Consider the following 24,618-nt stretch of genomic DNA (forward strand, 5'->3'; position numbering starts at 1 on the left):
GACTTTCAAAAGAGACTGTTGGATCTAACAGTGTTATAAGTTTGCTGACTAACTTGAAACACCTAGAGAACCACCATTTCTGTAATAGGAGCTCCTATAACATACCGTTATTTTGAAATGTCAGTTTTGAAAATCTAGGCCCCATACCCAGGCCTTGCCTAAGCCTTTACTTATTTTGGAATTTACCCAGATTTATGAAAGAACAGAGAGCACCTACCTCGTATTCCCCCTCTCTCTGAAAGGCTTTATATGTAGTATGCCCTTTAAAAGTTATTGTTCATCGTATAATTCAGTTTAATGTGCTGGCTTGTAACATTATGTTTCCTTTGGTATTACTCTCCTGAAGGCAATATGACTTTGAAGGTGATATTTTAAACTAATAAATGAGAAGAACTGAAAATCAAACTGAATGCTGTAAGCTAAAAGGATGGGTTTTCATCTCAAGCCTTTATTTCCATACATGAACAACACAGACATCTGACATTTGTGTGTTTATATTTTTGTTTACCAAACATGAATTTCAGTCTGCAGGTTGCACAGCAGACATGAGAAGAAAAGGCAGAATTTGTGCTTTCTGCAAGGTGCCTTGTTTCCAAGACCATCCGTTAGCAAGAGCACCATTATATTTTTTTTCACTCCGTCCCACACGAAATCTTGTTCTTTAAAACTATTTCTTGCTGTTACTGATTTCTAACATGCTAAGAACAGGGAAAATTTGCCCACTTGAAGCTACACCTTGCTGCTTGCAGTATCCGAGCTACTTCTTTCAAAGCTAGCTTGGGCAACCCTGCGTCACACGGCGATGGAGACATACCATCAGTGCCAGGGGAGAACCCCGCTGCGCAGTTTCACGCTCAAGTCACATTGATTTCCGTGGGCAGATTTCACCCAGCAGGAGTTGCTGGCTGTATCATGGTTTACAAGTGTAAGGATTGTGTACACTGGCTTTTACTCCATTTAATTTTTTTTGTCATCTTTTTCTTTGCTTTTCTAAATTATTTGTTTCAAATACGCTTTTCCAGGCAGGATCAGGCAACATTCTAATTGATAGTGAATTCTTTCTAATCTCCATCACTCACTTATTTTAGTAACTAAGGCAAATTACTTGCCTCTCTGCTTCTCTTTCCCTCTCTTCCAATGTCAGCACATCAGTGCTTTCTAGCACAATGAACTTACAGTGTTTTTTTACATGGAGCTGGTTTTAGCTCTGCATGGTGTTGCCACAAAAGCCACCACCTGGTATAATTGAATTTGATACACAGTGCTATGAAATAGTTATTCTGTGTCTACACTTTCTTTTCTACTGTATGAGGATTTCCTTGCATTTCTCTAGGTTGGTTTGCAGTATCTGTTGCTATCCCAATATTTGGAAGATAACTGATGTTGAAGTAATAATAAGAAATAAGAAAGCTTTCCTTATTCCTATCAAACCCATTTAATTTAAGTGAGCAAGGCTAGCAGGTGGTTCTCAGAAGATCTCATTAGCCGCTTTTATGGTCTCTAACACCTCTTGTAAGTGAATGTCTCATTACCATGGATATTTAAATATCCTTTGCTTTTGTACAGAGTGCCATACATCAGTGAACTATAAACCAATTACGACATGTCTTCAGATTTATATGGTAAATACAGTTCTTAGTGTGTGGACAGACACTAGCTATTAAAGACAATAAAATCTAATAGCACTCAATGTGATCTTGATTTCCGTCCTTAGTACATTAACTGTATCACAAAACTTTTCAAACCCTAGTCTTTGAGCCTTTGGGAGATGTTCTGGTGAATCACAGTACTCATACAGTGAGATCCTCATCTGGCAAAGGAAACAACCGAGGGTAGGAGCGGAAATAAGAGAGGAGGAGGGGGAAATGTAAAGGACTCTTTTTTTTTTTTTTTTTTTTTTTTTTTTTTTTTTTCCCAGCTCCTGTGATGATTTAATGAGCATTTTTTGCAGACTGGTGAGTCTAGAAAAGCTGAGGGATTTTTTTCTAATAGGGTCAGGATTTTATATGGTTATTCATTTATATTATGTAATCTGATGCTGCATCCTTTAATTTGAAAGACAGATTATTAACTGCTTAGCATATGCCATCATTGTAACGTCATAACAGTGTTGTTTGACACTGACCTAATTCTTCAAACACTGTATCACAGAGAACTGCCCTATCCATCACACATGCTACTATCTGGCTAATATTTTTATGAGAAAATGTAGGGCTTGATTCCCTGCCACTGAAGCTGATGTAAAAAATACACCAATTCCAGTCCTATGAGCACACATTCTGCTACTATCACCAAAGCTGATAAAGCCCCCACTGTTTTTACAACTTGATCACCCATACCTCATTATATTGTACTTGTGCCAATCTGAAAGTATGACACTTTGAAGTCCTATCTGCTTTTACTAAAGACCTTATTTTTCTTGGCACATAGTCAAAGAGAGAGCATATTAACGGAAAACCACTTAGAAAACCATGGAGCTTTCGGCTTTTAACAGTTGATAAGATTGTGTGCTCGATCTCAACATCAAATGCAAATAGGTAGTAGGGATATTTAGATTTAGTTTTTCTTTCTTTTCCTGCTGGGGTAGAAGATGATTCCTTCGCTAAGTTATTCTGATAAACATCAATAGAAAATTTGAGAGATTTGTCTGGGTTTTTCTGTACACTGGATAAGTCTTCTATGTTTATGAGCTAGCAAGAGTCTGGTTTACAGAATTACAGGAGGGTTTATGCTTCTTACAAGTCATAGTGTGCCATGATCATGACTCTGACACAGTGATCAGGAGGAAGCAGGAGTTGGTGTCCTTTGTTGTACATGGGACCTGAAATTTTCCTGTATCCTGAGAGAAGACAACTCCCACCCACAATCTCACCACCTCCTCTTTCTGCATACATATTACAGAAGGTTGGTTCTTTACCACTCAGATCTTTAGTTCAACATGTTACCTGAAGCCTAATCTCTGAACAGTTGTCAAAGGTCTGATTCTGTCTTTAGCTTGTGCAAGAAATCATTAGAGGTCAAAATCGTCATTTTGGTGTGGTGAGTTTATACTCTCTAGAGCAAAGACTGCAGCAAAGATGGTGGTATTACAGCAGTTCTTTACTAAGGAACGACTTTTCTACTGTCAACATTTTTTTTTTAAGAAAATAAAGACCATGAAAGAGGTGAGCTTCCCTGACCTATCTGCAAAACTGGCTGTAGGATGAAGCAGAATCTGTTTTTCAGTTTCCAGTCATCTCCCCGGGTCAAATTCCAAAATATGCCAGTGCTGACCCTATAGCTAACAGAAATGTATAGAATTTAAATCAAAGATGTGATCCATAAAGAAAAAAGATTTAACCCGGCACTACTGAAAGATATCTAAACGGCAGCAGATTTCATGCTCAAGGGAAAATTTGTTTCTGGCATATGTTAGAGTGATTTAACTGGAACTAAGAAATGTCATCCTCCGCAAGGGCAGAGTCTGGTCATTATTGTGCCATGCAACTACATATTTTATACTATTCTTATGAATGAAAATTATTTTATTCCAAATAAATCTTATTAGAAAATTATACTGTTTATTATTATAAACAAGCTCATTTTTATGGGTAGAAGAAAGAACCAACTATAAAGCGCAATAACAGTGTGAAGAAATGAATGGATTTCCACCACTAATGTATTTTATACCTCCTTCTCTTCTATAGGTTGCCCAGGAATGTGGGACAATATTACATGCTGGAAACCTGCAAGTGTGGGCGAAATTGTCTTTGTCAAGTGTCCTGCACTGTTCAGATTTATCATCTCTGAAGACGGTAAAGTATTTTCTCTCTGTTCTTTGTCTCTGTCTCATAAAGCTGCATGGCCAGCATGAGTGTAAAACCTCACTTAGATACTCAGTAAAAATGGGAATGCTACAGTGGTCTGGAGTTTGGCTTCAGTTTAAAAAAATACTGTAGAAAACCAGGACGTTTGTGCATAGATATGTGTGTGTGTGTGTGTGTGTGCAGAGGTGGGAAGGAATATGTGAAAAAAGCCTTCACACACTACACAACATGAGAATATCACCAACACTAATTACTAAAGCGGATGTTCTTGAGACCTGAAACTGTGTTTGAGTCTTGGATAACTAATCATCACAATTCAAAGCTATTTTAGAAAATAACTAAAACTCAGGATGGGTTCTGCTCACACCTAAGGAGAACATAGGCATGAGACAAACAATGTGAGAAGCTCCCATGTTGGGAGTCCAGGGAAAAGTCAGTGGGAATTAAAGATTCCTGGAGAGATGCAGAAGGTCCATCATGCCTTTCTGTGGCCTGTGAGATGTCACCATCCTTTTGCCCCCTGCAGCTGGCATCAGCAACCAAACAAGCAAATGAAAGATCAGAAATTTGCTGTTTCTATTTCCAGCATGCATTGCTGCCTAAGAGAGTTGTCCGTTGTCTTGCAAAAAATACTGCAGACAGTCAGCTAGGCTGTGGTGTTTTCTATTTTCTTTCTTTAAGCTTGGATCAAAAATCCCATGCACTCACCATGCTTGGTAACCAAACCCTATCAGACCCCAGCTTCAATCCTTATGGAATACAACTGCTGCTCCCAAATGCGCTGCTTTTAAAAGGAGAACCTGCCTTACTAGCAATAACACTAACTATTTGACCTAATTGTTAATATTGCCTAGTGTTTTTTAGTGGGGAGAGTCTCTGTGCAAGCTACTGTTTGCATGATACAAAAAACGCTTTGTCCTTTCTCGATCTTTTTTAACCTTTAAAATGTACGAAAATTTGACAGGTTAAAGTGAGAGTCTGTGGGCAGGAGGAAATAGCTATTAAGTTGTTCACAGCAGATACATAGATTGATTAGATGTTCTCTTGAGATTCTGTTTTTATTTTTTTCATGATTCCATGACTTTATCTTCCCAGCGGAATGACTGAGAGAGGCTAAGTCCTCCCATCAACGTTAGCTAACAACAAGCCCTTGCTGATAACTAGCACAGCTTTGTCCATCTCCTCCCAGCACCCATCTAGGCTACCGCAAATCATTTGATAAGCACTTTCGATTGAGGAACAAGTTCATCATTAGCCCTCAGGATCCTTTTCCTCAAAGATTATTTTACCAATGAATTATTAATTTGCAGTCTTGAGTCCAAAATCCTCCTTCTCTGTGTTGCCACACACAGAGCACAATTTCTGGGAGACAGCAAGTGCCTCTTACACGGCTCCAGGAACTCTGAAATCCTCACCTTTAAATACATCCATTTGAACTCGTCCAGACACTGAAGCAAGTGCCAATGCTCTTGTGAAATGGAAAAGAATTTAAGGGTGGTCATTACCTCATCTAAATCTACCCATATGAAACTCGAGGTTTTTCTCTCTATGAGTCCTCTAGACTCCATCTGTAGTCAGTGGAGACTAAGAGAGACCCACAGAAGGCAATTTATGTTATTCCAAGAGACATGAGGTGAATCATACCTTGGAGAGACCTCTCTTTATCCAGCAAGTACTAAGGGCAATTCACTTAAACTGGTCACCTAATTTTTGTACAGGGAAAGATAAGTCCTTCTTTAAATTATCAGGTATAAAAGTATAATTACTACTGTAATTCTATGTGCTTTAATTATAGCCAGTATAATTAAACATAATCTTTACTGCTGTAATACTGGTTCAGTATTGACTCAGTGGGTACAATGGCACTTACTGAGCCATCCACATTTAGTGATAATAAAAAACCCAACAGTCAGCATCCAATAGTGTTCATATCTAGCATAGATGAGGAAATATTTTTCCCTCTCTCAGTTGGTTTTCTGGGATTTTTTTAATTTGTTTGGTTGGGTTTTTTTTTCAGTTCTCCATGGCTTTGTAATCAATTTTTGCTGGTTACTTGTCGTTCAGCCTGTTTGCCTAACTAATTCTGATCACCCTTTGCAAAGGCTATACACTCAGCCAAAAGTTTTCACTATCCACTTATCAGTGATGCTTGCAGCCTGCAGGCAAAATACTTTTATGTTGTTTATTGCACATCAGCAGATGGCTCATATATTGTTGTCTTCTGATTTAACCGCAGGAGGCCTGTTGCTCAAGACAGCGCCTGTCCAAATTTCCATTAGGACTCTTCCTTTTCAGTGACTTGTAATCCGCACACCCTACATACCCTCAAGCTACAGCCTGCTAACACATAGTAACGTAACATAACATAACATAACACTTTCTCTCTCTCCCTGCCTGTTCTGGATGCAATTCTCAGAGATATTGCTAGTTTGATACTATGGACAATGGTGCCATATACATCTATAACACTGGAAATCTCCCTCGCTGCCAGCCTGTCCACACACCTCTGCCATGGATCTTTTAACTATTCTTTATTTCAAGGGATGTCTCTGATGTTTCTATTTATATCCCCCAGAAATATATTACCTTTTCACTTTTACTGATGACATTTCCTTTCCATCTTGCTACCTTTTCTGAAGTAATTAAGACTACGAGGGTTCTTGAGAAATTGTAGAATGACAGAATAGTTCGGGTTGGAAGGGACATCTAAAGGTCATCTAGTCCAACCTCCCTGCAGTGAACAGGGACACCTTCTACTAGATCAGGTTGCTCAGAGCCCCGCCCAGCCTGACCTTGAAAGTTACCAGAAATGGGGCTTCTACCACCTTCCTGGGCAACATCTTGCAGTGTTTCACCACCCCCATTGTAAAAAATTTCTTCCTTATATGTAGCCTAAATCTACCTTGCTTTAGTTTCAAACCATTACCTCTTGTCCTATCGCAACAGGCTCTGATAAAATGTTTGTCCCCATCTTTCTTACAGGTCCCCTTTAATTACTGAGAGGCCACAATGAGGCGTTCCCTGAGCCTTCTCTTGTCCAGTCTGGACAACTCCAACTCCCTCAGTCTTTCTTCATAGGTTCCATCCATCTGATCACTTTCGTGTCCTTCCTCTGGACTTGCTCCAAGAGGTCCATGTCTTTCCTGTGCTGAGGGCTCCAGAACTGGATACAGCACTGCAGGTGGGGTCTCACCAGAGTGGAGCAGAGAGAGAGAATCATCTCCACCGACCTGCTGGGCACACTTCTTTTGACGCAGCCCAGGATTAGCCTTCTTGGTTGTGAGCACACATCGGCAGCTCATGTCAGCTTTTCACCCACCAGTACCCCCAAGTCCTTCTCGGCAGGGCTGCTCTCAATCCCTTCATCCCTCAGCCTGTATTGATGCTGGGGGTTGCCCTGACCCAGTTGCAGGACCTTGCACTTGGCCTTGTTGAACCTCATGAAGTTCACATGGGCCCATTCTCAAGCTTGTCCAGGTCCCTCTGGATGCCCTCCTGTCCCTCTAGATGATATCCTGTCCCTCAGGCATGTCAACTGCACCACTCAGCTTGTGTGTCATCTGCAAACTTGCTGAGGGTGAACTTGATCCCACTGTCTGTGTCATTGGTGAAGATATTAGACAACACTGGTTCCAATACGGACCCCTGAGGGACACCACTTGTCACCAGTCTCCATCTGGACATTGAGCTGTTGACCACTACCAACCATATGACCATCCAACCAATTCCTCATCCACTGAACAGTTCACCCATCAAACCCTTGTCTCTGCAATTTAGAGAGAAAGATGTTCTGGTGTACCACGTTAAAGGCTTTACAGAAGTCCTGATAGATGACATCCGTAGATCTTCCCATGTTCACTGTTGTAGTCACTCCATCATAGAAGGCCACTAAGTTGGTCAGGCAGGACTTGCCCTTGATGAAGCCACGCTGGCTGTCTTGAATCACATCCATGTCCTCCATGTCTTTAGCATAGCTTCTAGGAGGATCTGTGTCATGTTCTTCCCAGGCACAGAGGTGAGGCTGACAGGTCAGTAGTTCCCAGGGTCCTCCTTTCTACTCTTGTCAAAAATGGGTGCAATGTTTCCCTCTTTCCAGTCACCAGGGACTTCACCAGACTGCCATGACTTTTCAAATATCATGAGGAGTGACTTAGCAACAACATCAGCTAATTCCCTCAGGATTCGAGGATGCATCTCGTCGGGTCCCATAGACTTTTTTATGTTCACATTCTTCAGGCGGTCATGAACCTGATCTTCTCTTACAGTGGGAGGGACTCTGCTCCCCCAGTCCCTGTCTTGTGGCCCATCCACTTGAGAGGTGTGGGAAGAGAGGTTGCCAGTGACGACTGAGACAAAAAATTTGTTGAGCACCTCAGCCTTCTCCTTTTCCATTCTTCTCTTCTTGTTAGCACTTGCCAGTCTTGCTCATCGGGGCAGTATGCTTTCTTTAACCTTTCTTTTCTGGTTGACATACTTGTAGAAGCCCTTATTATTATTCCTTACATCCCTTGCCAAGTTCAGCTCCAGCTGTACCTTGGCCTTCCGGAACCCACCCTACACAACTGGGCAGCGTCACTATACTCTTCCCAGGATACCTGCCCCTGCCTCCACTGTCTGTGCATTTCTTTCTTGCCCTTTAGTTTGACCACCAGGTCTCAACTCAGCCATGCCAGCCTCTTTTCTTGCTTTCCTGATTTCTTGCACCTGGTGATCGAGAGCTCTTGCGCTCTTTGGAAAGAGTCCTTAAAGATCTGTCAGCTCTGTTCCACGCCCTTGTCCCTGAGGGCAGTTTCCCAAGGGGTCCTATTGACTAACTCCTTGAAGAGCTGCAATTTTGCTTTCTTAAAATTCAGGGTCCTGACTTTACTCTTTGCCTGACCGATATCCCTCAGGACTGCAAACCCCACCACTGCCTGTCATTGCATCCCAGGCTGCCTCCAATCTTAACACTACCAAAGTCATCTAACCCAATCTCCCTCCTCAAAGATAAGGTTGGTTCAATGTGATCTGTTCCAGAGCTTAACTAACCTGTCATCTGCTAATGGGAAACACTTTAACAAAAAATACAGGAATATATGTTTTAGAAAAATACAAAAAATAAAAATGAAAAGCTCTGTCATAACTAGAGCTATGTAAAATAAAAGGCTGAAATAATATTTTTAAATTATTTGCCTAGGATTTACAGACCTGTTCACATACTGTACTTCACATTTTACCTGTAGCAGGGTGACAGTATGACCCTAAGGGAGGAGGAGGCAGTCCAATGTAAACGTATGTCCCGCTTTTTTATCTCCTTAAGGGATCACCTACAAAAGTTACAGCTGTTACCTCTTGCAGGGCTGGGTTTGAGGGGGTTTAGGACATCTGTTCAGTAGGAACAAACCCAAGATTCATAATTCATTAGATAAACAAATAAACATTTAATCTGGAGTAGTTTGAAACCTCTACAGATCTGGCTGGATTTGCACTAGTGACCCCAGGGTGGAAATATCTACATCCACAATCACTCTCCTGGGTGAACGGGCATGAGTGTTCACTTTCATTGCTGCTAATCTTAATTAGCTAAGTATATTTGTTTCAATGAGGCCTTAATGAAAATAGTCACATTTTATGATGGTTCCTTAAATAAAGCTTTATAGATACCCAAATATTTCTAAGACATGATTAATCACATTTTATAGATTGTTATAGTACCCTCTGGCTGCTGCTACTTTTCTAGAATGTGTAACTAGGCTAGGCACTGACACTAATATTTATTAATAACACATTCATCTTTAATGCAGCAAAATTTTTATATGACCATAAATCATTTTTACAAACAGTAGCGATAACTTTAAATTATATTTTTAAAAGGTTTGTCCTGTGAAGTATTGAAGCACCTGTAGGTACAGCTGTTCGTATAACAACAGGCAAACCATATGATGTCTTAATCTTAAAGAGGGCACAGGAGTTAATCTCACTTAGCTTTGGATAGCTAAAAGTTAGGTCTAAGCCTGATCACATGGATTTCTGGTTCAGTAAAATGGAAAGCAATGGGTACTTGTAGATGTTTCCTCTGGCCTATCTCAAATGCTGATCTTGAGATGAATGAAGTCACTGGAAGGGGATGTTTGTTTTATGAATTTCAGAAAGGAATTTGGCTGCCTGGACTCGGATCTCTGATTTCCACATGCAGTAAAATGAAAAAAAAACCCAAAAAACCAACAAAACAAAACAAAATAAAACTTAACCAACCAAACTGACGTCTGGAGAGATGCTTGGTTAAAAATTATTTACAGATTTAGATAAAAATACCAGCTGTTGCTGGTTTTAGTTTGAAAATACACTCTGCTCTAACCTTCATAATTGAACCGAGGAGTAACATTCGAACAGCTGTCAACCTCATACAGAAAGCCTAATGTTAAATCTCGTGTCATGTGGTTGGTGACCCTTCCTTGTAAAATTTCATTTCACCACTCTGGTCCTCAAAAACCTCCAGAATTTTTCATTTCTTTTCAGATGCTGACTGTGAATAAAAAATCATTCTCTAAAATCTCTCCACATGAAAAAAACATAGTAGCTCCTGAGTCTTTTCTAATCTAGTAAATTAAGGGTTTACAGCGTCTTTCCTTGAAGAGGATTCCTAAATATTAGTTTGTTTTCCTCTTCAACATTCATTTCTTTGATTGGTATCCACCAACTCACAATTTTGTATTCACCAGGAGCTATAACTTCCATGATGTCACTGTTGTGTAGTATGCTTTCTCCAGTGTCTTCTCAGTACCAACACCAGAGACAACCACTCCAGAACAGGGTGTACTTAAATCATTCTGAGTATCTTTGCAAAGGGAGAAAAAAAGAAAAGGGTGTCAAGCTTTCATTTTGCGTTTCAATATGACATAGCAAGACCTAGAGATGGCTGCAACACAGTGGTCTGTGCTCCCAGCTGGAAAATTTTCTCCGTTTTGTTCTTCTCCCTTTTTTTCCAGACAGAGGTGATACTGGCTGGCAGTGGAAATCTACAGAAGCCAAGTCTGTGCTTTTATTTCTTTGCCCTGCACAGCCGAGATATTCTGGAACTTACAAAGCCACATTACTCAAACGGACCATTGAAAGAAACCCAATAGCCAGATCAGAAATTAGCATATTTTTAGATCTTTGACTTGCAGTAAAAACTAATACAAATGATAATAGGAAGTTTCTGAGCATTGCCATATGCTCCACATTGAGAATATGCTTTCATTCACAAATCCAGATAACAAATATGATTAGCTCTTACTGAATCTTCCAGCAAGTCAAAATGTTTATCTAGTGCTCGGTCGAGGACACTACCTGCTACACCCAAAGGAGCATTACTACAAAGCATGGTTTGCTATGTAAGACAGAAAGAATGTACGTAATTTTTACCAAAGACACATAACACATCTTATGTTGATACCAGGATTAAGGGGTCATAGTTAAAATCCAGTATAATGAGGAACATATCCAGGTATTATAGAGTTTAAGAATGAATTATATGCTATGTTCATATTTTTGAGCCAAAATTTTTGGCTTGCTGCTACTCTGGAAGTTGTATGACTTCAGTGCTCAACAAACTTTGGTGTCCTTGAGAGTAAGAAATTGAAAATAGTCTATTACTGATCCCATTAAAAATGGTAGGAGACACTCAAGTACTTTGTCGTAAGAACACTAAGCCTTGTATATCCTGCACTAGAGATATCATGGGTGGACAATGGGATTTATGAATGCAGGATTAATTGGATTTGGGAAGCCATCTGTGGCTTTTTTCTCCAGTCTGCATTATCTCTAATCAAACAGAATAAGATGACAAAAGAAGAGTTAATGAGAGGTGAAGTGATACTACATGTTCATATGTGGAAAGCCCTTCTGTGTCATTTCTGGGGAAACAGTCCTGGTAAAGTCTTTAGGTGCTGACTATGTACTGCTGTGAAAATGGTACGTAACTCCCAAACCAGGTGGAAAGACAATAAAAGTCCTTGTCTTCCCAAGGTGAAAGCTGTTGAAAATATCTACGAGATACAGTTTCTATTAATTTGGGATATGTATTGATATTTTTTGATATAGGCAGAAAGAAAAGGTGACTGTTAAAGATCACGGGCCTTCTGAAAAACAAAATTTATGTGGAAGATTGTGCACTTATTTTCTACTGAAGTAGAAGATGCAGGTTTTCTTTGCTACTAGCTGAAATTAAGGTCAGCATTGCAGCAGACTGAAATTGGAAATTGCATTTGCCTGTCAAATAGGCAAGGCAAAAGATCAATGCAAAGGTCTAGATTTCTATTCAAGTCTATCTCACCCCTGATGGGTATTTCAACATCCTGCATGAAAACCGAGGGAGGAAAACCAGCAGAACCAAGGAGCTGTCTAAAAAACAGACATGACCCATCCCATATATTTTCATCATGGGAGCAATAAAGAGCCATCAGAGCTTAATTACTCTTTGAAGCAACCAGGACGCTGTGCATACCTTGGTTTCATCCTTCACTTCATATAAGACTCTATGTAGCATTCAGAAGCAAGTTCAATGCAAAGGTATCTTTTATATATATATATATATATATACATACCAGCTAAAGATTTTGGACAGCTTTCAAAGCTGACTGCAGGTTGCATATGTGTTATTGTTGCTTAGCATTCAGTAAGTCCTAGAAAGAATTGTGGCATAAAGAACAGGTACAAAAGACCTACGAAGAGCTGATGTTAAAAATAATAAGTCTTGCCAATAACCAAGATAATAGTGCTTACTCGATAACAAGTCCTTTCCTGCTGGTTTTCATCCCCAGGCTTTCCATAGGCTGTAAATCCATGGGATTACTTCAGCTTTTCCAAAGCAAGAGGACAAGCTATAATTAAGCGTGCCTCCTTGGTCACAGCATTGCAAAGTCTATCTGCAATGCAGAGGGAAACGGGAGGAAAACATTACCATCAAAGAATAGTAACTGTATCTAAATTTCCAATCAGGTAGTTAAGTTCTCATAGATACTTTTTACAGGAAAAGGACATTTTCTGGCCTTCACCACCAAATTATGGGGACATAAGACTCTGTGCCTCTGATAATCAAAGATACAATATGACCAAGAGCATTTCAGCTAAAGATCAAGTCCTTTGTCCTTCGCAAGATGACATCCTGCAGTGATCAGGGGAAAGCTGTAATGCAGCTCAAGACCTTTGTCAATATGATCTGAAAGATAATTTGGCCTTGGAAAATAAAAAAAAATCATGCTCATCTGGGAAGCACACAAGGGCAGAATGTGCTGAGAGTTGCTGAGTAGTTTGGAGAACACTTGGACAGCAAAAAATAATACATTGAAGTATCACTGTAGGTGCAACATGGGCAGATGCTTCAACCTTTACTAGCAGTCTTTGCTTCATTCCTGTTTCTGCTCTTGGCTCAAATAACCAAGAAAAGAGTTCTAGCTGATTGCAAGATTTCAGGTGTGCTGGGCACACATTCGTTCTTGCCTTTAAGCAAGTGATTTCATGTTTTCTTCTCTGGGACTTATTTAATAACTGATATCCTCCGATGGACAGAGTTTCTTATTATCTGTGCTTTTTGTTTGAAGAACATCTGTTTTTCTCTGAAATATGAGCGCTGTTCTCTTCAAAGCTAGGAGACCCTTCAATAGTATTTGCATTAATTGTGCACTCTGGTGGTTGCTCCTGTGACAGCCAGCCTCATAGAAAGGATATACATAATGTTTAGATGATGCCCAGCAGTTGCTATGGTGACCTCAGTCCACTGCTAGTTTCATAGCCTTTGATAGGAAAGAGGAAGAAAAGAAGAAAGTCATAATTTCCCTTACATGTTATTGATCATATCTGTACATCAGTCCTGCCTCAGCCAACTCTATGTACTATGGCCTTTATGTTCTCCATATGGGACCTTGCTGGTATTCTCCCATGATATCCTGGCATGATTCACTGGGTCTTCTTGTCTCTGTGTCGTGAAAGCATGTGCCCTGAAATTAGTATGAGATGAAGGAATAAAGAACTTTTATATTAGTTCCATCACTGGCTTTACTGCAGTTTTGCACAAACGAATGTATAACAAAGAAGTTGCAGAAGCGAGTTCATCTCATCCTGTAGTCGATGTCTAAGACAAATCGCCCTCTGGAAGTGCCAGTCTCTTTGCCCTTTATGGGACTTGAACCTACCTTCAGGTGGGTAAATTGGATGGATGAATTTGCCCCACAGGATCAGTTCCTCAGATGTCCTTAGGCACCAGTTCTCATTCACACACAGAAATACGAACCAGGCTTCCTAACCTCACCCTTAATTTTCCTCTGCCTCAATTTTCTGGTTTTCTAAATAGAATGAACAGGTTCACTCAGTCCTGCACTGTCTCTGTGCGAGCACTGTGCTCACAAATCCCTCTGACAAGGCAAATGGCAATATACAGCAAATGTCAAGTGACTAATGACTTTCAGTCTGAAGTTTGAAGTACTGTCTATGGGGCATGAGGTTGGAGAGACTGAAACCCCTGGAAATAGCGGAGGGAAGCGCTCAGCATAGGCAAAGCTGTGGGTACCTGTAAGGCCATATACTCTGTAACCTTGCCTGGCTGCCACTTTCTACAGAACTTGTTAATGAGATTGTAAAGACCTAGCAGCTGATTCTGGATCACTTCCCTTCCACCCCCAATAAAACCCAAACCCCAGTAATGAAGGAACTGGAATGGTTGGATAGTGCGTGTGTTGGGATCATGTGTGCCCAGGTGCAGGACTGGGCAGAGGGCATTAGAAGCAGCGGGCAGAGTGTGCAAGCAGTATCTGCGTGGGGAGCTCAGAAAGCCCCAGGAAAGCTCTGAAGCAGGCTGCTGTTCCCTACTGCGGCTTGGCCAGCCGGCTGAACAGATTGCTGGTGCATGAGAGCAGCGTGCAGCGATAGGGAAGGGAGTGAAAAGGCACAGTGTGGTGGATGCTGAGGAGTCGGGCATGAGAGCTTGCTGATTTATTTTGTATTTAGAAATTAAATATTAATCTTCTAATCAGTGCTATATGAAACAGGAAAAAATTGAATTTCTGCCTAACCAGCTCATTATCCACATAGCTGGACAGCACGATAACAAGTGATTGCAGGAAATTTTCCATAACCTCTCTCTGCCATACTCTCTGCACTTTTCTGAGGGGACAGAATTAACATGCAGTAAAAAAAATGCAAGATTTTGCATATTGATCTCAATGCTGTTGAAATCCAGACTTTTGGAGGATTACCTATATGGACCAGTTCTCCTACCTGAGGCTGCTGAGATGGGAACAAGAGGAATAAGGGAAAAGTGTGGGCAAGACATTTCAGGGCAGAATAGTTCTGGAAACATTTCATTCCCCCCCACCCCAGAGCTAATAAGGGACAAATGCTGGAACAAAAGGGTTAAATGCAAGTTGTGCTCAGATAAACAAATCTACGGGAGATAAAGCAGTTGCCATGCCAGCTGACATCGAAAGCAGCCAGCACAAATTTGGCATGAAGGAGATTATCTAAAAGGCTGCACTGAGATCCGAGGCTCATCGTACACAGGCTGGTTCTTGGCTTGAGCTTCGCCAGTCCTGTTCGCTTTAAATCAGAAGCAACAATTGCTTGCATCAAATTTCTCATCAGTTGGAGGACAGTGAAAAGATAGTTATGTTTTCGGGGACTTAGCAAATGACGAGCAAGGAATAAAGTGTGATAAATGTGCAAGGGCACGAAAGGTCTGGGTCTCTGCCACTAACTATGGGAAGCCATTGGCAAGTCCTTTGACTTCCACCACGCCCACCCCTTTCACCTCTTCATGTAGAAAATAGAAATAAGTAGTATTTTCTGTGTTTGCTTTCTCTGTTCTTTGGAACTGACAATTCAGCGCTCCGATGGATCTTCTCTAGGGTCTCTAACTAGTACTGCAAATAACATTTAATTAACAATGTCAGTTAAAGCACTAATGGAAGATTTGCTTTACTTCCCAAAGGGTGACACTTACCTATTCAGGCTGCTCGAACAGTGAATAACACAATCTGTCAATACACTGGATAAACCATCCTCTGTCAAGGATAACATTAGCTTCCTCAGGAGTTTATTGACTAATGTGAGCAATTATTGGTTTAATAAATGGTGTTCTAAGACACTGTTTAATAGCTGAATAGCTGCTCTTCGCTCCACCTTTCCACAGTTTGGGCTGTGCTGTGGTTTAACTACATGTCAGGAGCACAGGTGTTATTCGTGTAAGTCATGAATTAAATGACTTGAATTAAACCCCTTGAATTAAATCCTTGAAAAATGGGTTTCTGGTCAAAATGCAGATTAAAAGAATATTTTATTTATTCTTCACTTCTGGGAGAGTAATGCATTTCATCTAGCCTGTTGTACAATTATCTTGATGGGTTTCTCTGCTTCATGGGTGAAGTCTAATGCACAAGTTTCTCGTGGTTTATGTCCTAAGAGTAAGACAACGAGAGGACTCGTGTGAAAGCCCGTGCAGTGAGGTGCCTTACAATTTTGCCCATTATATCACTGACACCAGAGTAAAATTGCTGAGGTCTCTCTAGAGTCAGAAAGGCACTCAGGTGAAAAAACAAAACAAAACAAAACCAAACACCAAAATACAGTTTCAGAGCAAAAATCTGAAAAATGAGAGGGACTGCTCTATGTCTGGTCTTCCTACAAACCCAGCTCAAATGCAAGTTCAGATCTTGTGCCTGGTGTGTGTCGACATTAAATGTTAAGCACTGAAATAATCCAAATGAACTCCATTGCACTCTCATACATGTGAGTAAACATAGCCATTGGCACAGTTCTCTATCATGCAAACATCCATATTCTGCAGGATACATAAACATTTGGTGTCAGGGAGAAGGGCAGCAGCAGCACGTGGGAATTTAAAGCCAGATGGTGGCTCTGTGTTGCCTCATTGTGTGCTTTTATATATATATATATAAAAATATATATAAGATATATAGACAGATATACAAGATATATATACACATATATGCATACACAGAAAAATATATTTTTATATGTGTGTATGTTATCCCAGCACTCATTAGGCAAACTTTAACTTTCAGTTATAGTTCAGGGCATAATGTCGAGTGTAAATCTAATTGACTTTCCAGTAGCTTAGCTTATTAGTGAAAATTAGGTTGATGGATCAAGCCTAAAAGCCTCTATAGTAAAAGGTTGTACTGGAACTTTCTTCAGTACATTAGCTAGGACTCAAATGTAGAAAAATATGTTAATAAAAGACAAGTTTGCTCCTACAGCAATCAGAAAATTAACATTGTTGAAAGTATGAATCCTTTCATAATGTCCAAACACAGTTAAAATGCAATAATAACTTGAGTATGTAAGAAAAAAAATTAGTATAAAAAGTCTCTTTACTTTACAAACTTACATTAACTGTTGTTACTCATTTCATGAAATTAAAAATGAACTATAATATAGTATTTTAACACCAGTGTGACCAACTACCACCCATATTTAAGGTGAAATAATGGTAATTTTTATTTCTTCCTTTTTAGATTACAGAAATAAAATAGCTAAATTTAAAACAATTAAATTTAAAAAAAAAGAGTTTTCTGATCAATCAGCGTAACATGCCAGCGTGCCGGGAACATCAGGCTTCACTCTACTTAATATTGTCCTGGTCTTTCTCCAACAAGAGTTCCGGAGAGTTTGTAATATCACATTTCAGGATTTAAGCCACATTGTACAACTGATAAACTAAAACTGGATTTTTATGAGTCAAAGAAATTTTTTGAGCTTTTCTTGTAACTTCTTCTCACGCTGCTTCTGTGGGTCCTGGCAGATACAGGCTACTGAGTGAGGTGACCTCATGTAAGGAACCAGTTCCCTTACTAGCTACTGATTTGAGTGGCAGCCAGCTAGGAAAGGCACTAGGAAAGATAGTGGTAAAGGAACAGTGGCTCACTCTTTGATCCTCTAACTGCCTAATAAAACTGCAGATAAAAATTCCCACAGGGTATCCTAAAGTTGGTATCCTGAATTCAGATTTTAGCAACAAAGGCATTTACCTCTGAGCTATATGAACATGGGGTTTGGTAGACTCAGAAGGTAAACAGGTCTGTACAAAATATTCTGCAGAGGCATTCCTGTTATCCTGCCAAGAATCTGGAGCACAGCCATAGCACTTCTGCAGCACCTGGTAATTTAGTCTGATGCAGCAGGTTGAACGATCTTCGCTGGAAAACCTTTGCTCAGAGCATCGGTGACTTATCTTCAGAATTGGTACACCTACCCAATATTTGCAAACATCCAAGAATTCTCATGTATATGAACTCTTAAAAGCAGCTGGAGTTGGGCAAAGAAGCCAGAAGGCCAAGGGTGTTCTCATCACGGCTTTCAGGATTAACCCTCCAGAGTAACTGGTGGGTTGAATTTGTAGGTTTGATGTCGAATACATCCATTCAAAGACACAGTACGGCTAACCTGATGCTTCAGCTTCGTTTTCTAGACTCCCACCATCATCTCCACATTAAATACTCTGTTTTCTGTCTTAGAAAATGAGAAAGGTCTGCTGATTTATTTTAGAGGAGAGAGAGAAATAAATAAATTTTAAATTATCATGTAAAAAAGAATTTGAAAAAGTCTAAAATATTAAATGCATTTCATGCTGTACTCAAAAGACTCATTTTACTAATTTGTTTCCTTAGATGCTGTCTTTCTCCTTTCCCATAGGATCAAAATCAATCTTTGGCTTTTACTTTTAATAACCACCCTCTCATAGAATGTGGTGAATGACTTTTCCAATCCCTAGCTAAGATTTGACCATAGGTTTAGGGTTAAAGACAAACAACCTGAAGCCTTATGGTTACTCCAGAGGATACAGAACAAAGTTAATCTAAACATTTAACCTGCTGTAGCGGTCAATGAAAGGTTGGAAAGATGTTTTCCCTGCTCTGTGGGCCACTAGCAGAGCTGTTTGCAGAATCTTTGTCTGGCTCCTCGGCATCTCTCTCTGCACGATGCAGCAGCACCACTCGGTGGCTTAAGGCAGCTCCTCTTTGTGCGTCCCCCAACACCGAGCTTGAGCCAAAATCCACCGAGGATTCGGGAAAGTCTAACTTCAGTGTAGCTTGGGTTAAGTATTTGGTAGGGTGGGTGGGGGATTGGTTGGAGATAACCCCAACGGTTTATTTTGGAAGGACAAAAGAAAGGAAAAGGAAATTTTAAAATGCAAACTCAAACTTCTATGATTTCCTATTCGAACATTTTGTATTTTCAGTATACAAACCAGTATGGATTTCAACACAATATTTTGGAAGTGTGTGCGTCTTTCTTATTTCAGAACCCTCCCCACCCCTCTATAAAAAAAAAAAAAACAAAACAAAACACAAAAACCCCACAAAAAGCTCCCTCATCTCTTTTTCATATCATTCCTAGAGTTTGATGAAACTCCATGATAAACAGTGATTTAACAATACAATGCAATTGAAAACCACTTTCCGGTCATAAATATTCAGCACTGATGTTGAAAAAACGATTTAAACAAAACGTTCTTGCAGTTCTTATCTGGGCACTGCTACATTCACTTGTCGTATGGGAATCAAGCTACTATCAAGATCAAATTAATTATTTTTATTTTCTAATTTCAGGTTGGGAAGTAGATAACATGGGGCAAACCCATGCAGGTAAGAACCAGTTGTGCTGACTGTCTCCTATGTGCCTCTGTTCTCAAAAATTGTATGTAAAGTGTATGATAATGACAGATTATTGAAAAGTTGTTTGTGTATCAACCAGGATAATGAACACACGTATTTCACTGTAGCTCTCTGGTAAAAGATGAAAGTCTAGAAATCGATGTGACCTTACCTAAAACCACAAAATTAAACTGTCTTACTTAAAACCAATTAATCATTGCTGTTTGTCATTGAAGGATGTAAATAATTTTTCATTAAGTCAAGTGAAAACTGACATACCTAAGTATCTATGCATAAATGTAAATTTCTAAAGTTATAATATCTGACTTTTATATTTTTACAACAAAGTTAGTCCTAGTTTAATTTCATGTGTTTTTAGCTGTGTGCTCACTGCTTGCAGGAACAATTTTTTAATTTTATAGGTTCAGCTTTGATTTAAACTCACATGTAAAACTGTGTTTACTTCCTGAAAAGACAGAGTCAAGTATTTATTGCCTTTGGGCTTGATCCACACAAACAAAAATCAATTGTATCTTATTCACTGATTTCTACAGAGACCAGTTTGGGTCCTAATAGAAAACACAATCAAAACAATTTCATACCGAATTTCCACTTTTATAGGTGATTATGACCTGCTGGAAAGCACAGCCCAGTCTCCCCTAGGTAAGAAACAGAATCATGGACTGTTTCTCTTTTTAACTGTTAAAAAGGAAGCTCCAAGTTTTTTCTCCTGCCCTTTATGTATTATTTTCTAATCTCCTTTACTTATGTTGACACATTTTCTGGTGCATTATTTTTAGCAACATTATGAAAATTCATTCCTCCACTATTGAGCCTTGCAATCTAGCAAATACGTTGTCATAAATCATATCTACCTGCTTAACAGTAATTACTAAATGGTGTTAAGGAAAGCCAACACCATGATTCAGTGGTTATTTTCCACAGAAAACTAGGGGTGAATGTGCAAGTGTAATTTTCCAAGTAATGTAATGTTCTTAAATGAAAGCTGTGATTAAATAGATATATTCTACTGCATGGATGGCAAACAGATTCTCTAAAAATAAGGTCACTGCTAGTGTTATGAGCTACTTGACTAAACTGCTCTAAGAATGTGAAGCAGCACAACTTCAATTAAAAAAAAAACCCAAAAAACAACAAAAAAACCCACAAACCAAAACCCAGACACTTGGAAATTTCCATCAATTTTAGTCAAGATACAGCTCATGCTCCAAAAACTGTAATAGTTCAATAAATGGAAACTGTTCTATTGTGCTGGAGAGGAATAAGTGCAGCCAGCAGCCCAGCTCTAATTTTTCAACCAGGTCACTGAGCTCTGGCAAGAATAATGGTGCCTAAAAAGAGCACCATGGGGCCCGTCACACCTCAGGCAGCCTCAGTAACAAAGCGAGTTTCCTCTTCTACTCTCAGCTCTTGCTTCCCAATACAGTTTTAAGCCTTTTGACTGTGTCAGTGAAAGCCATTTAGGAGCTAGTCCTTATATGAGATTAACCAAACAATTAGGGTAAAAAGAGAGAAAAAGAGATCGAGCTTTTTCCTGAGCCTTTTTTGAGCCTCCTTGCAAACACTTGCTTTAGGGTAAGGTTATAAACCAGAATTGGAAAAATAATAGGTGGAGGAATGTGAGAAGCTCTGAAATTGTCAACTGAAGCCACGTTGGGCATCTGGAGATGTAAATGAAGACAGAAACGTGACTGCTATGAAGACAGAAACAAGGAAGAGATTCACACTCCATCTTTCCTTTGTTTTCCTACGGTCCCTTCTTACAAAATCACTCTTAGGTCAGAGCCTGGGCTTGAAGAGAAATGAGAGGGATACATGTTATCTGACTATAAGAGAACAATCCGGCTGCCTCACTATAGACATATAAAGGCTATTTTAGATAGCCTACAGTATCCTGCCTGGATTCCAGCAGTCGCTCCAAAAAATCATATTAGCCTTTGTTTTCTTGCCAGTCCCATGCATATGTCTCAGATACAGATCATTGTAAGTACAGTGCCTATACTTAAGCACTGGACTTACCCTTTAGCTATCTGAAGTGTAGGCATCTGCATCAAAGCTGTATTCCCTAGATGCTTTTCAGAGTCAATGGAGAGAAATGGACATTTAGCTGACACCTGGTTTAGGCTGAGAATGAGATCTTTGGGGGCCTGAAGGCATGACTATGCTCGTTAAATCTTTTTTGCTCTCTGGAGACCAGTTGTAGTAGTAGACATCCCAGTAGGTGCCTATTGTAGAACTGGGTCTTTAAAGATGTCATTAAACTTTCCAGATACCACTAAAGTCTTCTACAGAGAGCCAGTTAAATAGTACCCCCGATGGTACTGCAGGGTTTTCTTTGGTCATGTACCAAGGAGAGGGATGGTATGTCCTGGGGTTTGCTTCAGCAATGTAACATTCCAACTGTATTTGGCACAGGGGACATCAGCAGAAATTGCACTGAAGATGGCTGGTCTGAACCTTTTCCTCATTATTATGACGCCTGTGGCTTTGATGAAAATGAAACAGAGTCCGATAACCAGGTGGGAATTAATCTTATAATTAAGAACAAATGAAGGGGGGGAGCAGCAGGCTACTTTTTGTCCACCCTCTGGTCATGTTCTGGTTTGATGGTGATTAGAATGAAACAATCGGATAATTACGGGTATAAAAATGTGAGATGCAAGATTTAAATCCTTCCTAGCCCTGTACTGAATACTTCCAGAATATGAGTGTTTACTGTTGATACAGCTTGTAACTTCTAGAAGCATGGGTTAGCCACCAATTCTTCCCCTATTGACTAAAGGTGAAGCCAACTTCTTCCCTTAGCCAACTACTTTTTTTTTTTCTACAGATACATGCATAGTGGTCAAAGAAAAGTAGACAGCCTTTGCTAGCTCACTGACAAATAAGCTTCACGATATACAGACCCCGGGGCATGCCAGACATAGAGCAATGTTCTAATATACAGTGAGATCTCAGGGGAACAAAGAGGAGAAAATAACCAGGCTGTTCAAGAAACAGATCCTGCATATGGTTCCCCCTGCACGTTGACAGGGTAAAGAAGATGTGACCATAGATGTACCGTTTAACCATGTGCTGTTTGCCTCCCAAGGATTACTACTATCTATCTGTGAAGGCTCTGTACACGGTGGGATACAGCACTTCTCTCGTTTCCCTCACCACTGCCATGGTTATCCTGTGTCGTTTCAGGTGAGTCAGGACATGAGCGGTGAGCTGTTCAGTCACTGGAGGAATGAAACTGGAGCTCATCTGCCCAAAACAATGTTTAAGCTTTTATCTCACCAGATGTAGAATAAGAGGGAGACAACCCTTTAATAAAGATCTTTCCCCAGTTTGGACACACTCCAGTAGTCACATTTTGGAAGACTGTAAATGCAACTGCAAGAGCTGTGGGTCTATTTTATGCAACTGCAGAAGCTGCATTGGACTGGGTCTATTTTATGCTACCCTGCATGATTTTACAGGAAAATCTCCAAATCCTCCTCTTGATCAGGTTTAGGGTCAGTACTGCCCACACTGCTGGCTTTCAGATGTTGCTATTCTTAGCACCATGTGTGCAGATAGTGCTATTTCCACGAAAGAAAAGTATTCTTTTTTTTTTTTCCTCTTATTTTCCTCTCCCTTGCTCTTTCCTCTCTAGGAAGCTTCACTGCACTCGAAATTTTATCCACATGAACCTCTTTGTTTCATTTATCCTACGTGCAATATCTGTATTCATTAAAGATGGGGTTCTTTATGCTGAACAGGATGGCAACCACTGTTTTATCTCAACGGTAAGTAAAACCAAGGCCAAAGCCTTTTCATTTCGTCTTTTTTTCAGCATGAGATAACAAAAAATAGTGAGATAGGCAGCAGTCACTTGAGTATCATAGGCTAAGAAGCTGTTGAGAGAGAAAGTGGTAAACTTCCCTCCAGGTTCACAGCAAAACTGTGGATGTTATCGTCTCATGATGTCATCAGTGTCCAGCAGCCTGTCCTTCAGGATAAACTTACAGGTTTTGGTTTCTGACTCTGCTCAGGCTGTTTTTCACTTTCACAGATCTGCATAATGATCGGTGGGATCAGAGTAGACACAAGGAATTTCCTTCATCTGAAGGTGTGTTTTTTCTCTAGAGCCTTATTTGTTCTGGATGTCCAGCAGGGTCATGTGTAAACAGGGTAACCATTCAGACACAGGCCCTAGTGACTGATGGTCACACTCCCAAAAAATCATTAGTATTAGCCACATGTTTGTCTCTAAAGTTCATCGTTTCATGGAAAGCGGTCTCTCACAGATGCACTTAGCTATATATTACACATAAATCCCAGTTCCTTTCACATTTAAGGCTAGTATTTGATTTGATAAATCAGCTCACTGAGTGTAATTATGATGGAATTACAGTCAGTTCCCAAACTGAGATCTCCTTTATCCATCCAGTTATGAGCTAAATTCCCTATGAGTCACTTCCACAAGGAAAGTGCAGCTGTGTAGTTTCTTAGTCAGCCTTTTCTTTGTCATTGAAACAAGTTTTTGCTTTTAATTCTTCTCCACGATAAAGCCGAAATCATGTTAGATCTGTAGTTTGTTCATACCGCTCTTCTAACAGTGGCATCTGCCTCTTTGTTTTGAAACACTTGAAGCATAAACCGCGTTAAAATCAGCCATTTAATGACCAGATCTTCAGACAACGTAAACTGGTAGAGCTTCCATGAAGAAACTCAAGTGCTGATGGTTTAAAAAATTTGGTCATAGATTTGTCCCAGCGGATGGAGTGCAATTGGAAACCTGTCAAAGTTGTCAGGTTCCCACCGCCCCAGGCAGGACCTTCCAGGTTACACACTGATTCTGTTCTGATGTGTTCAGAAGTCCTGGTTTTGTTGGACTAATGATGTCTCACTGGGATACAACACTGGAAAGACAAGTGTGTCCTGCTCTCCCAGAGTCATGATAGAGCTCAGGTCCCACCTAAGGTTTTTGGAGTTTGTTTTTTTCTTCCTTTTTTCTTTTGCCTGCTCCTTTTCCTCTCACTAAATGAAGGAAAGCTTCTATCATTTTTTACAGTAAATCACTCTGCTTTCTTTCTTTACACTAACGCTTACTTTGATTTTCTATCCCTGTGAGTGTGACAACACCCGCAGATGGCAAGGAAGTACAATTCTCAGCTGCACGCAGGAGGGTGCAT

General features: G+C 40.0%; 1 protein-coding gene across 1 annotated transcript in view; it reads left to right on the forward strand.

Annotated features, from left to right (window-relative positions):
• The window catches only part of ADCYAP1R1 (ADCYAP receptor type I), a 134,229-nt gene that overhangs the window by 75,022 nt on the left and 34,589 nt on the right, over positions 1 to 24,618 (forward strand). The window contains exons 3-8 of the mRNA XM_086467335.1: positions 3,687 to 3,794; positions 19,391 to 19,426; positions 20,057 to 20,098; positions 21,872 to 21,975; positions 22,548 to 22,645; positions 23,097 to 23,229. Of these exons, the coding sequence (XP_086323461.1) occupies positions 3,687 to 3,794; positions 19,391 to 19,426; positions 20,057 to 20,098; positions 21,872 to 21,975; positions 22,548 to 22,645; positions 23,097 to 23,229 (521 nt within the window). The remainder of the gene's footprint in view (positions 1 to 3,686; positions 3,795 to 19,390; positions 19,427 to 20,056; positions 20,099 to 21,871; positions 21,976 to 22,547; positions 22,646 to 23,096; positions 23,230 to 24,618) is intronic.

The sequence above is a fragment of the Leptosomus discolor genome, chromosome 6 (genome assembly GCF_034619465.1).
Source record: "Leptosomus discolor isolate bLepDis1 chromosome 6, bLepDis1.hap2, whole genome shotgun sequence".
NCBI classification, from domain to species: Eukaryota; Metazoa; Chordata; class Aves; order Leptosomiformes; family Leptosomidae; genus Leptosomus; species Leptosomus discolor.